Genomic DNA, 13,495 nt, shown 5'->3' on the forward strand with positions numbered 1-13,495 from the left:
TAAAAGTTATGAACTTCATGTTGACTCTGATTCCAACTTTATCTATTTTGCAGGAATTCATGAAGTAAGTATCGAAAAGCCATACTCTTTCCGGTGTTAATACCCGATGTGTTTGTTACAGTATCTGTTCTGGAAACGAACTAGTTCAGTATAGTTTTTATTCTATCTAACGATGATTGAATCTGGGAATGTATATTGCAGGAGATGTTGAAGGATGTAGTGAGAACAAAGACTTATCAGAATGTAATTTACCAAAACAAGTTTCTCATCAAGGACAAAATTGTTCTTGATGTTGGAGCTGGGACAGGAATCTTGTCTCTCTTCTGTGCCAAGGCTGGAGCTAAACATGTCTATGCTGTATGTCTTCATTACTTTTCTTTTTTTCATTAGTTTAAAACTTGTTTCAATAAGAATTAATTTGATTGAGGGTGTTTGATTTCTTGATAGGTTGAGTGTTCTCAAATGGCTGACATGGCAAAGGAGATTGTTAAAGCCAATGGCTTTTCTGATGGTAATTTTTCTTTTAAATCTTGAGTTGTTTATGAATGAGAAACATCTGCTTTGTAGCCGCATCTTGACGATTGTTGTTTTATCATTGCAGTGATAACTGTTTTGAAAGGGAAGATTGAGGAGATAGAGCTTCCCACTCCTAAAGTGGATGTGATTATATCTGAATGGATGGGTTACTTTTTGTTGTTTGAAAATATGTTGGACAGTGTCCTCTACGCTCGTAATAAATGGCTTGTAAGTTGCAGCTCAACTTTGTTTGTTATAATAAACCGATGAGCATATGGTTTCATGTTGTTGATATATAAACTTCTTGCTCCTTTGGTAACGTTGGTAGGTTGATGGCGGGATTGTGCTGCCAGACAAGGCCTCTCTGTTTCTTACAGCAATTGAGGATTCAGAGTATAAAGAAGACAAAATTGAATGTGAGCTGATTGATTCCACTCCTCTTCTTTTTGCTACATTGATCTCAATGTCTTTAAATCTTTTTATGTGTTTTCTACTGCAGTTTGGAACAGTGTGTATGGTTTTGACATGTCATGCATCAAGAAAAAAGCTATGATGGAACCACTTGTTGACATAGTCGACCAAAACCAGATTGTCACCGATAGTAAGCTACTTAAGGTAAGATACCACACATTGACAGTGGTTAGTAGGATCTCTTCTCTTTTACTTTTGTGGCTAATGCTCATTACATTTTATTTTTGGGGGTTTCGTAACAGACAATGGATATCTCGAAGATGTCTTCTGGTGATGCTTCCTTCACAGCTCCCTTTAAACTTGTTGCACAACGCAATGACTACATCCACGCCCTTGTAGCCTACTTTGATGTATCATTCACCATGTGCCACAAGCTCCTTGGTTTCTCAACAGGTTGAGATCTCTTTCTCCAGTTTCTTCTTTATGCTACTGAATCAAACATAGGCATAGATTGTTTCATTATGGTCTGAAACTTAATACTAAACAATCACTGGTTTTTGAAATGCAGGACCGAGATCCCGGGCTACGCACTGGAAACAAACAGTCATGTACCTTGAAGATGTGTTAACCATATGCGAGGGTGAGACGATCACTGGAAGCATGTCTGTGTCGTATAACAAGAAGAATCCTAGAGACGTTGACATAAAGCTAAGCTATTCTTTGAATGGCCAGCACTCCAAAGTCTCAAGGACCCAACACTACAAAATGCGTTGAAGTTCTCTCAGAAGAACTTTAAATTTGCAGCTGAAACTGAGAAGATGCCATATTCTCAAATTTGTGATATTAGTTTTTGTATTTTTTCCTTTTCCAGTTTTGCAACATTCCCTTTTCCTTCACACTGCAACACTTTTTTCCCCGAGTTGAATTTATGATTTTGCTATAAGCTATTTCTTGTGTGTTACAGAACTGATGTCTCTCAACACTCTTTAAAAGATCTAAATCACCAAGGGTGGGTCCACATTTCAGTCTCGATAACAAGAATCTCCTCTCCTTGATATTACTATATAGTTTGGAAGAAAGGATACCTTGGGGGACAGGAGGCGGGTTCTTGGTACAAGCATCGGTCAGGTCTTTGCATAGGTGATTAACCAGTGAAGCAAGATCAGGCTTAGACTTGTTCAGATTACATAACCAAAAGTCTCATTAACCACTAAATGGGCTTGAGGCAAGACACTAGGCCCATTATTTAATATGACTGATTCTCGATGATATAGGGGTAATTAAGTCTTCTTAACGGACAATTTGGGTTTGCCGTCGGCCAATTACGAAAGAAAAGAAGCAGGGAAGCTCCGGCCGGGGGTAGAGTGAAATGGCGGGGGGGATGGTGATAGTATTCGACTTCGATCGGACAATGATCGAGGGAGATAGTGACAACTGGGTTGTAACAGAGATGGGGCTCACAGAGATCTTCCATCAGCTCCGCTTCACTTTACCTTGGAATCGCCTCATGGTCTCTATTTCATCTATTTAAAAAGCCCAGTGATTCAATCTCTTCTTCTGATTCTTGAATTATTTTCTTCTGTTTGATTGGATTTTTGAAAGGATAGGATGATGACGGAGCTTCACTCGCAAGGGAGATCGATTCAGGACATTGAAGCTTGTTTGAAAAGAATAATGCCTATTGATTCTCATATCGTCGAAGCTATCAAATCAGCTAAATCTTTAGGGTATTGAACAATGTCGTGTTTGTGTTCTAACTTCTAATGACCGGACACTGATTAGTTTCACTTTGGTCCTAATCTCAGCTTCTTTTTTTTTAATTTGGCTTAGCGTTGATTGTTTTAAATTATTTGCAGATGTGATTTGAAGATTGTGAGTGATGCGAACCAGTTTTTCATCGAGAAGATACTAGAGCAGCATGATTTGTTGGATTGCTTCTCAGATATCTACACAAACCCAACCTCTGTTGATGAACATGGAAAGTTAAGGATCTTACCCTACCATGGTGCTGCATCGACTCCTCCACATACCTGCAATCTCTGCCCTCCAAATCTCTGCAAGGTACTTTATGATCTTTGAAAAACTTTATAAAAGCCTCCATTTGTTTCCTCAGGTTTCTGCATCTGGTTTGATATGGTTTTGGGTAGTGAATCTTTATTTGTTTCCTCAGGGTTTGGTGATGGATCATATACGAGCTTCTTCTTCTCCCGACGATCAGATTCTAACGAGGTTTATCTACCTTGGAGATGGAGGAGGTGACTTCTGTCCAACGTTGAAGCTGAGGGAGTGTGATTGTGTGATGCCAAGGATGAATTATCCGCTGTGGAAGCGGATTTCAGACAATCCCTCGCTGATCAAAGCAGATGTCAAGGAATGGAGCAATGCAAAGGAACTACGGAGGATACTTATGCAACTTGTCAGCACAATGACAAAGGAAGATTCATAACAAAACTCTACTCTTTTTGAAACAAAGCTGAAAGTGTTTCTGATTGATGCAAAAAGGTGATGATAGGAACTATGTGTTTGTCTATCTTCACTTGATTGATTTACACGTTGTCTTGTGTAATGGTGATGACTTTCATCAAATAAAGGATTTTGTTTTTTTTTCATTAAATATTTGGTGAATATCAAAAGAAAATATTATTCGCACACTTCAAAACCTAATTTAAACTTGGGCGCGTAGATACATCTTGCTTCAACCTTGCCAAAGTGTGATGCTTTGTTTGAGATTTGAGCAGATTATAGTTAACCAGACAAAAGGTTGGTTTACTCTTGTTCTAACAGGAAGTTTCAGTTGGTCCATAATGTAGAGTTGGCTCTTCAGTGAAGCTAGGCAATGCCTGCAAACTCTATCCTTCCAGCCATATCTTTGGAAACACAGAGTTGGGGGAATCTTGTGTTCTCATGACGTAAAATCCCTTTGAGATCTCTAATTTACCTTCCATACTTATATATAATGTGCTCTATTGTTTAGAGATTGATCTTTGCTATGTCATTCATATGTGTCAATTTCTGTCAGCCAGTGGTGATGTTGTTGGCGATGAGCTTCCTGGTTATACGGTCATAGAAGGCAATAACATTATCGGTCACCACGCTGTGGTTGGTGTTAAATGCCAAGACTTGAAGTAAAAGGTATGTGAGAAACTCAATGGTGCGACTATCTACAGGTATCACAAGATGTTCCAAAGTACTTGATGGTGACTGGAGAAACAAAGTAAATGAGCAACATGGTCGGTTTGTCAAACTTACCATCATGTAACTTAAAGTATCTTTCATATCTCGTCATGTCACCATGGTTTAATTTAACCTCCCACAATTGTTCTCCATTTTTCCAACTACAGCCACCACTGAAACTCCATGCACTGCTTCATAATAAAATTTATTTGTTATGGGAACATGATAAACTCTTTTCCGAAACCAATATTAAGCGCCGTCTTAACGATAATTGATCGACATTGTCTATGTGGGCAATTCTGAAGGAGCGCATTGTGGTATCTTGTCTACATCCACGATACTTGCAATCAATTGCATTTTATAGTCCAATTTTAGTACATATTCCAAACCTCCCATTATGTTGTATCTGTAGCAGAAATGGTATTTTTTACCACGTGCTTTTCTTTAAGGTAAAGCATTGCACTGACCAACTCAGTTGTCGTAAACGCTCAACATGTCTCTATGAGAAAGAAAAGAAAAAGTTGACTTGCATGCTTTATTATCTAAATATATGTCACGAAAATTCATAAGCATTCTTCAAAAATGAAAAAGAAAAGAAAGCAAGAAATTCTTATATGATATCCGTAAAGTTTTGACTCCATTATCGTTACCAAATCATTAGACATGATATTTCAGATAATCTGATGAGAGCATTGAAAAGAGAAAGTGTTTTCTTTCATTATGCAAATTTCTTAGATCATCATCAATTTAGAATGGTTGGTTTACCTGAGATACATGCCAAAGTGCATATGATGCTTTTCTTTTCCTTAACGACTTTGATTTCAATTTGGGATGGTTGACATGATGAGTGAGAGCAAATCCATCAGAATAATTGACAAATATGAACTAGCTTGGAGGCCACAAATCCAGCAGAGTGCATATGATGTAATTTTCAATTATTACATAACTTTGGAGGCCACGAATCCGGCAGGCGGTTCTTGTTTAACTTTCCAGGTGCGTTTGTTCAGAGATAACACTGTAAAAGGAGCTTACCACAAAATAATGACCGAAGGTTGTAGGATCAAACCTGAAATTCCAGGTCAGTTTTGTCTTTTGTGTCATGTGATTATTGCCTTCTCAGTAGGTTGATGCATGATTCTTTATATTGCTCTTTTTTTTTAATATTTCAAAGGTACAAGAGAAATAATACATCTATGTGATTTCAATGGAGAAGTTTACAAAGACAGTCTACCTGATTGGTATTCAGATGATGCATTGCAGCCCAATGACCAGTTTTATCAAGTGAGGGCAACTTGTTCTTTTATACTTCTTCTGCCTCGATCATTTTCTTGTTCGCTTTATGTCTTTATTTTTGTTGTTTCACAGGTGCAAGATTCAGATATTCTTGAAAACGATTGGCATAATCTGTATGCTGAACTTGCCATGTACGCACTGAAGGAAGACGACATGTCCTTGTTCGAGACTTGGCTGCCTCTGAAGATCAAGAAGGTCGTTGTGCAGACTTTTGAAGATGTGAAATCAAACGAAAAGCTCAAGGCCGGGAATGCAATCTTCTACACCAGTTTCAAGAACTTGAATGCTCCTCCCCATGGTCTGTGCCAAGATCACCGAGTCATCATAAGAAGAAGCACTGATGGGCTTCCAGGACATGTTTATCTTGACTTCAAGTCGTGCTCCGGTCATAATATTTTCAAGGCAAGTTCGGTCTGAGACATATATGTTTCCTAAGTTAATAAGACGACTCTACTCAGTATCTATAAGCTATGTTGTCATGACTGAATAATCATCTCCTCTGTTTGTTTTTCAGTGTAATCCAGCACTTAATAACTTGTCCGTTATGTCTTTTAAGTTTGTTATTTGGTTTTCCTCAGTTCTTTTTTTCTATACAAAAAATGTTGAATAATTCATTTTGATCGTTGCTACTTGCAATCTAATCTACTGAAAAACTAAACCCTGTCAAATTTCATTGCGGAGGAGTGTCTGATCGATGCGGAAAAGGTTAAGCTCCTCGAAACTCTATGGACGAGCATAATGGATTCTACATGATCCTATAAAATATTTTTTCTTTGAAACAGAAATCCTAACTACTTTGAAATATAATGTCTTCGAACGATGTTTCATGAGTCATCACGAGTCTTGACGACGGATACAGTCACAATCTCTTTGAATGATGTATGTGATTATTTACGTACTAGTAAAAACACACCAAGTTAGAAAGCATCCAACGGTTATAAAAAAAAATTATGAAAAATATAGCAGAAACGCAAGGATATTTCTGAAAACATATTTTATCAAAGAAGATATCATGAAAAATGTAAGGAAAGCTATTACTACAGTATTGAAGGATGATGATATCAACAGAGGACAATTACAATTACTACAGTATTGATATCAACTTTAATAATTGTAATAATATGTTTTATTTTTCTTATTTGGATTCATAAAATAAATAGTACCTTTTAGTGGTAGTGTGTGCAGTGATTTTAATGGTGCCAGTAAGTTAGCAATTTCAAAGAAAAAAGAGTAAAAGATTAATAATGTATACAGTTGACTACATATAATACATGAATTACTAGTGTTTGAAAAAAAAAATACATGAACTACTTTTCTCTGGATTACTAAAACAAGTATTCTATATTGGTTTCAAAGATCTCCAAAGTTTTATCTATCATACTGTTTGTGTAGTATGTATGTCTGTCACTAAGGTCTCAAACTGGTATCATTACATAAACACCCAAAGAAAATGTTATTTTTGCATAATGTCGATGTTTCTCACTGGATCTATTATCTATATCGCTAGTTTCACAATCGCTATGGAAAGCAAAAACCGAAAGACATTATATGTTTCATTTTGTTAAAGAGGAAGAAGAAAGCGAGGAGGATGCTACGCTCATTGTGATTACTTTCTCTTCATCATCTTCCAAGACGAACAATGACTCTGTATTCCTACACATGCCATGCACTAGAACAACGGGCAAACCAGCCAAAACCCCGAGCAGAATACCACCGGTCACGTTGGTTAATAGAATAATACAGAGCGTGAGGACCAACAAAGTCAGCACCAAAGCAGAGTCATCGATCACGCTGCCAAATATCACCAGCGGTTCGTTATCCCGAGAGTAGACATATAGCCATGCGATGATCAAGACAACGAAGACGGCAAGGTGGACAGGCTGCCAAAGCATGCTGATGAAGATAGCAACAACGAAGATGACAAGGTAGTTGGTTCGGAAGATCATGATGTTGGTTTTGATTCGTTCCGTGGCAACACTGAATGAGGTAGGAAGGCTAAGGGAGCTCCACTGTACAAGCTCAAGCCATGGCCTTCGAGAGCTAAGGCCTAAAGAGATCAACCCTTTTGCTCGTCCAAACATGCTCTGGTTCGAGGAGTCATTTGCTTGGGACGGTATAGTTCCGTACGTCGTCATTTTCTTTCACGAGCGACAAACAGGGCAAGAGGAGAGAAACGGAGAATATAACCAGAGGAACCTATATGAAGACAAGACTGTGAAGAGACAATAAATCTGAGGATCTTAGATCGTCTCTCTCATTTGGAATGTTTTATTTCAGGACACCAGAGGAGAGGCAAACACTAATGTACTAATAATGGAAAGGAGAGAGATATTCCAAAGAAATGGATGGAAACCCTTAAACTTCTCATAACAAAACGTTTGATGTTATAACAGAGACTGCCATTACATGAGTTTCAAGAATCATGTTCTTAACCTTATTGTCTACAAGAAAAATACAGCAGCCAGCTTTAATCCATAGAAACCTAGAAGACATTTAAACAACTCTTGACACACACGCATTCTACTGAACGCAAAGTTGTTTTGTATATATACCAGCGAACCAGCATAAACCAACTAATGATGGGAGATATATCCTTCGCCCATAGTCTCTGGATCGTTACCTTCACTGGCTGCTGCTAGCATCGGAAGCAATAGCTTCACCACGATAAACCCTCCATGGTCCTCGATAGAATAATGGCTTCATCAGAGGCACCGTTTTGCCTGGGTGCTCTTCCCAAAACTTCTCCTGTTTATATACATGAGTGGAGTAACATAAGCTTACATCCGAAGAAGCTTAACTTAGTCTTGTCATTGATTCACATCAAACAGTGTTGAAAGAAACAGATTGACAAGAGATCATTATAAACCCCTAAAGAACAGTGGATTCAGAAAGGTTTCAAATTAATCCCATAATCTCGATCACTACCAAGGAAAGGTTTCAACTTTATCCCAATTCGAAACCCTAGAATTGCCAATCACGAGAACCCACAAAATCTAATCACAAACCCGAGTCGAATCGATAACAGTGTCGAAGCTTACCTTGTAAAGCTGCTCCGTAACCGCTGCGCCGATGACGCCGGTGTAAAAGGCGGCGACGTAGATAGTAATCAAAGCTGTGAAGGTTTTGGGTCGACGGTAAGGCTCGATCATCTCCCAGACAGCGAACCTCTCGAACTTGTTGTACTTATAATCTGCGTATTTTCTCCATAGTGTGCTCCAAACTCCTTGGGATTGCATCTCTCTCTCCTTTCTCAACCTTCGCCGCGTTTTGGATTTTTTATTCTTTCTAAACTCTGTTTTCGCGGCGGCGCGTGAAACCTGAGAGAAACAAGAAACAGGCATAAGACTGAAAAACTTTGAAATATTTACCAAACAGTCCTCACATTCCTACAAGTTTTTGGTTTCGGCCCTCGACTTTTCTTTACGTCCACTTGAGTCCTTGAGCTTAGACTTTGCAAGTTTTTTAACTTTCAACGTCAATACAATACATTAATTTGAAATTACGAAGATCAGTGTCTTATCACCATTATTCTGAGGAACTTTGTAATTTACTCCAAAACTATGCAAACATATCACACATGCATAAGCTTTGCTTCTGTAGCAAACTACGGACCAGCAGTTAAAAAATACATTTGCAATTTTGCCTATTGGCAAAAGTATAGTATCATAACACGCTTCAGGAAGGATTCTTTTATACCAGTAAAGTGACAGATATACAGAGAATATAAAGCTCGGGTGTTTGCTTGACCAATCAGAGACTGTTGCAGTAATGAATCTAAGACGTATGGCAAATTCAACTTGATCCAGCTGGTTTGGCTGCATTCTTCTGCACGGATAAAGATTCCAACGTAAACCCTTCAGGTCCCTTGACTGGACCGATGCTGCAACGATCTGTGTTGTGTAGTCGGATGGCATCTTTTATCTTCTGAAACTAAAAGAAGAAAAATTCAAAGAACGAGAATAATGTCAGATAGTACTCTGAGAGACAAACCAACTGCCTTTTTGATCCACTGAACTAAACTAGCAAACAGGTTGATGCCAGAATGCTCAATGGTGTCAATATCAAGCTATAAATTTTGAAGGGAAAGTGGTTTATGCAAGCAAGTAACTAGTGAATGATCTCAGCTTAATTTACCTTAGCAAGAGAACATGAGAAGGACTCGAGCTGGCCATCAGCTCCACGGTAAAAGTGGAAATAAGGAAGCACTTTGACGTTCAAACTCTTGCACATTGGTTTGTTCTCATCAAAGTTTACTTTGAGGAACAATATATCCGGATGTTCTACCGCTGTCTTGCAAAGCTGGAAAGATTTTTCTCAAAAATAAAATAAAATTACATTATAGCTTAACAAATAAGTCACAGAGGTAACATGAGACTTACCTTGGGGAACAATGCTCTGCAAGAAGCACACCAAGTTCCATAAAACTCTACAATGACTAGTCTTTCGCCAGCTTCGCTTAAAGCCTTCAAGAATTCTTCAGTGGAATGAATGTCAACCATGTTTGGTCCAGCATTTCTCTCCCACCATTTCGGTGGCTCTGTCTCCGCCACACTCTCATCTACCTAAAAACCACAAACACATACACTCAAATTATAGCCTGAAAAGCATCACTATTAAACTTGAATTGTTCCAAAGCATCAACCTTTCCTAAACTTGTGAGATCTGAAGAACATAACTTAGCTCCTCAAATTTGAATTACGGAGAGAATGTGCTAAAAGACAAGAAAGTCCTTACCTTGACGTGAACCACCTTGCTCTTGGATCGTTTAAGAGGGATGTGGCTAGCGAAACCTAAAGATGCGTAGTGAGAAGACGAGCAGGAGGGAGAAGAAGAGAGCTGACGAACTCTCTTGTCGGAATTCAGATTTGGAGGCGAGCGAGGTTTCAGAGAGTTGAGAGTGGTTGCAAAGGAGGAAGAGACGCGAATGGCCTGAACAGACGTCGAAGATATTCGAACAACTCCAGCCATCTAAATTCACCCACACCAGCACAGTAGAGAGATAGAGAGGAGAGTGAGATTGTTCTTGGCTCCGAGAGATCCTCCACAGATAAAAGAAAATTTTCTCTAAAGAAAGATCAGAGAAACTGTCTGGTTCAGATTCTCGTGATATTTTCTCTCAATCATGTGCTTCTCTTCAAATATACATAGACGCGATTTCAACATTTAATTGGCGTTTTTACCGCCGTTATTATTTGGCGGCGATATGTTGTTGCGTTAGCGTTGAAAAAAAAATGTAAACGCGTTTCGTTTCTCCTGTATCAATCGTGTTTTAACACGGAACACACAACAATAATCGTTTTTATGGTATACACACAAGAAAGTAATGACTAAACGAACGCCATTTGTATCTATTTTTAGTTTCTGGTCCCCAACTTGAAAATGATCCATCTTGTTAGCTCACTAGTCTATGTGGCTAAGTTAGCTCACTAGTCTCTTTTCCAAGTTGTATGATCCATCTTGTTTTTTCTTTTCTTTTTGTCAAGATGGCTCAGACCTAAGAAATTACTTTGTAAAATCTTTTCATCATCATCTATGATATTTAAAGTTTAGCAAAAAAAACCTTAAAAATGATGTCCAAACAAAACATTCTGAAATTTGTAGATTTATTTGGTCTTAATGATTCACATTTGATCAGTCAAGTAATACCAAGTTATCTACTTTAGATCAAGATGTACAGGATGGTTTCAGAAAAAAAAAAAAGGAAAGCTCTTTGTTGTTCTAAGCATGCAAGAGATTATAGACACCATAATAATTCAATAAGTTGAGTAGAAAACGTCTAATAGATCAAAGCAGATAAATGTTTAGAGTTTGCTGCCGCTTGAAAACGCAGTTACAGATTCTACACTCCCTTTTATTGACATAAGAATGAAACTTACATCTCCCTCTCTGCTTACGCCCTTGGCAATAGAACGTTTGAAGGGAACTCATCAGAACCATTGTTCGGTGCACCCTTAAGTCCAAGAATCGTACTAATGAGATTGTATATCTCAACATTCTCAAAAGAAGGCACTTTCCTTCCCTTCGCAAACATAGGACCGTGCCCCATGAATATAGTCCTCATCGAAAAGAAAGCATTGTCATACCCATGAGCTCCACCACATTCTTTAGCTTTACTCCTCTTCTGCTCAACCTTGAACCCTTCATCAACCATTCCTATAATAGGCGGGATCCTATCACTGCCCGCGTAATGCAGCCTGCTAGGTAAATCCTCTTTGAGATAAACCTTCAAGTACTCCCCGTTCTCCACTTTACCAGACCCCAAGCCTTGGTTCATCTTAGCCACCACATCAGCTGGGTCATGACCTTTAGGAGGTTTAATCACCAGCATAGGAGTGTAGTAATGAACCCAGCTGCTAGGGATATTGATCCAATGAGCTAAATCATCAAGAGCAATCACTTTCTTATCACAAGTCCCAACCATTCCATGATCACCAACCATAATCATAGTCACATCCTCAAACATCCCTCTCTTCTCCAACCCATCTATCAACCTACCAATCAACCTATCGATGTTAACCACAGCTTCGGTGATCCTAGGATCATCAGGACCAACCTGGTGACCTTGATGATCAGGGTCCTCGAAGTAAAGCGTCATGAAGCTAGGGATCTCGCTGCTAGGCAAATCGAAGTAGCTTAAAATAGTATCAACCCTATCGTCAAAAGGAACAGAACCGTTGTAAGGTTGACACAAGCCTTTAGGACAGTCCCAAGCTCCCTTGTGTACTTCGGAGCCAGGCCAGAAGTAAGTAGCGGCTTTGAGTCCTTGGTTCACTACTGTTTCCCATAACGGCTCGCCTAGCCACCACTCCGGCTCGTGGCTAGCCATTGTGAAGACGTTACCAGTGACTGGATCCACGAACCTGTTGTTGATGATGCCGTGGTGAGCTGGGTAAAGGCCTGTGACGATGGAGTAGTGGTTAGGGAAAGTTAGCGTCGGGTAAACCGGGATTAGACCGGTTTCGGCTTCTGTTCCGTTGGCGATTAGGCGGTGGATGTTGGGGAGGTTGGTCTTGTGTTGGTACCCGAAGCGGAAGCCGTCTGAGGAGATGAGGAGGACGACGGGTTTGTGGAGTTTGTTGAGAGGGCGAGATACGGATCTGTGGAAAGGTTGGGACTTTGAGACTTGGTTGAGAGGTTTTGATGGGGAAGAGGAGGAGAAGAAGAGGAAGGCGAAGGCGGAAGCGGCGGAGAGAGCGATGCAGGTGACGATGAGGAGTGATGTGAAGATGAAGCAGCTTGAGATGGTTTTAGTGGTGGAAGAAGTATCTGAATCCTTGTTGTTGTGGTTGTGGAGAAGTGCCATTGATTGGCTTGGTGGGTCTTTGTTTGGTTGTGGCTTTTTCGCCGATAATGTGTCGCCGGAGATCATTGCTTCTCTCTTCTCGGGTCGATGTTTTATTGGAGGAAAGTTGCAAACTTTGATCGGAGACTCGGAGTGTTGTCTGAATAATTTAAGATCAGAGAGAGAGAAGAGAAACGTGACAACCACGTGGGTGGGTTGCTTTAACTTTGAGTATGGGTCTTTTTGGGACTCGTGGGCTTGGAGTGACTTGTACATTCCGTTTTACACGGATCCAAGATTCTTGTTATGGACGCTCGTGAATCTGCCACGTCGCCCGGGTGAATGTCCCCCTAGTGATTAGTCAACAGCTAAAGACAATGGAAGATGTAAGTTTCGTCTCCGCAAGTTTTTCTTTTTATTGAATGGTTGGTGATTCAGGATGTCATCAGTCTGATTGTTAGGTCGCTCTCTAATCTATTATCTAACTTTTGAAATGTTGTTCTCTAGTATCTCACCTTCCTGATACGGTTGGTTACATGCATCCTATCTACATGTTTCTTCCCCAAATACTGCAGGTTACATGCACGTATTTGGTAGATTATCGCACTTCCATAGCAAAAAGTAAATGGTTATGTGATTCTGTGCGATATTGTCACATGCAACCGACTTTCTTATGAAGGTGTATGGGAAGACGATGCTGTAGCAGAGTTGAAGTAGTTCATGAAGTGTGACATGAACTACTACATCAGAGAGGCCGTTCGTGAGAAGCATGTATCAAGACCGATGCATTAAAAGAAGATTTAATGAAGAGGGACATTA

The 13,495-nt window shown here is 39.5% G+C and overlaps 7 protein-coding genes across 8 annotated transcripts; 3 read left to right on the forward strand and 4 right to left on the reverse strand.

Moving 5' to 3' along the window:
• The first annotated feature begins 45 nt into the window (after positions 1-45).
• On the forward strand, positions 46-1,874 carry LOC130505891 (protein arginine N-methyltransferase 1.1). The gene is made up of 8 exons (XM_057000493.1): positions 46-64; positions 202-357; positions 448-511; positions 602-744; positions 845-932; positions 1,016-1,131; positions 1,230-1,380; positions 1,496-1,874. Exons 2-8 carry the CDS (start codon positions 205-207, stop codon positions 1,699-1,701), a joined length of 921 nt encoding a protein of 306 aa, XP_056856473.1. The 5' UTR covers positions 46-64; positions 202-204; the 3' UTR covers positions 1,702-1,874.
• A 344-nt stretch (positions 1,875-2,218) lies between these two features.
• LOC108842339 (thiamine phosphate phosphatase-like protein) lies at positions 2,219-3,541 on the forward strand. 2 transcript variants are annotated; one of them, XM_018615214.2, is made up of 4 exons: positions 2,219-2,437; positions 2,530-2,654; positions 2,784-2,988; positions 3,098-3,541. In XM_018615214.2, exons 1-4 carry the CDS (start codon positions 2,297-2,299, stop codon positions 3,371-3,373), a joined length of 747 nt encoding a protein of 248 aa, XP_018470716.1. In that variant the 5' UTR covers positions 2,219-2,296; the 3' UTR covers positions 3,374-3,541. The 2 variants fall into 2 exon arrangements, with proteins under 2 accessions (XP_018470716.1, XP_018470717.1); XM_018615215.2 differs by having other exon boundaries at positions 2,298-2,437; positions 2,535-2,654.
• A 1,391-nt stretch (positions 3,542-4,932) lies between these two features.
• Positions 4,933-5,811, forward strand: LOC108839541 (UPF0725 protein At4g29550). The gene is made up of 3 exons (XM_018612296.1): positions 4,933-5,179; positions 5,273-5,382; positions 5,467-5,811. The coding sequence occupies exons 1-3, from the start codon at positions 4,933-4,935 to the stop codon at positions 5,809-5,811; spliced, it is 702 nt and encodes a 233-aa protein (XP_018467798.1).
• A 1,024-nt stretch (positions 5,812-6,835) lies between these two features.
• On the reverse strand, positions 6,836-7,627 carry LOC108843263 (PRA1 family protein C). The gene has a single exon (XM_018616411.2). The coding sequence runs from the start codon at positions 7,527-7,529 to the stop codon at positions 6,948-6,950; it is 582 nt and encodes a 193-aa protein (XP_018471913.2). The 5' UTR covers positions 7,530-7,627; the 3' UTR covers positions 6,836-6,947.
• A 134-nt stretch (positions 7,628-7,761) lies between these two features.
• Positions 7,762-8,878, reverse strand: LOC108843264 (uncharacterized protein At4g29660). The gene is made up of 2 exons (XM_018616413.2): positions 8,433-8,878; positions 7,762-8,139 (listed from the first exon to the last, which is right to left on the reverse strand). The coding sequence occupies exons 1-2, from the start codon at positions 8,733-8,735 to the stop codon at positions 8,017-8,019; spliced, it is 426 nt and encodes a 141-aa protein (XP_018471915.2). The 5' UTR covers positions 8,736-8,878; the 3' UTR covers positions 7,762-8,016.
• Positions 8,879-8,953: 75 nt separating this feature from the next.
• On the reverse strand, positions 8,954-10,521 carry LOC108843262 (thioredoxin-like 2-2, chloroplastic). The gene is made up of 4 exons (XM_018616410.1): positions 10,129-10,521; positions 9,774-9,956; positions 9,529-9,693; positions 8,954-9,324 (listed from the first exon to the last, which is right to left on the reverse strand). The coding sequence occupies exons 1-4, from the start codon at positions 10,360-10,362 to the stop codon at positions 9,187-9,189; spliced, it is 720 nt and encodes a 239-aa protein (XP_018471912.1). The 5' UTR covers positions 10,363-10,521; the 3' UTR covers positions 8,954-9,186.
• Positions 10,522-11,128: 607 nt separating this feature from the next.
• LOC108843722 (uncharacterized) lies at positions 11,129-12,912 on the reverse strand. Its single transcript, XM_018616983.2, has one exon. It carries the CDS (start codon positions 12,761-12,763, stop codon positions 11,285-11,287), a length of 1,479 nt encoding a protein of 492 aa, XP_018472485.1. The 5' UTR covers positions 12,764-12,912; the 3' UTR covers positions 11,129-11,284.
• Between the last annotated feature and the right edge of the window lie 583 nt (positions 12,913-13,495).

This window comes from Raphanus sativus, unplaced genomic scaffold, assembly GCF_000801105.2.
Source record: "Raphanus sativus cultivar WK10039 unplaced genomic scaffold, ASM80110v3 Scaffold2671, whole genome shotgun sequence".
NCBI lineage: Eukaryota > Viridiplantae > Streptophyta > Magnoliopsida > Brassicales > Brassicaceae > Raphanus > Raphanus sativus.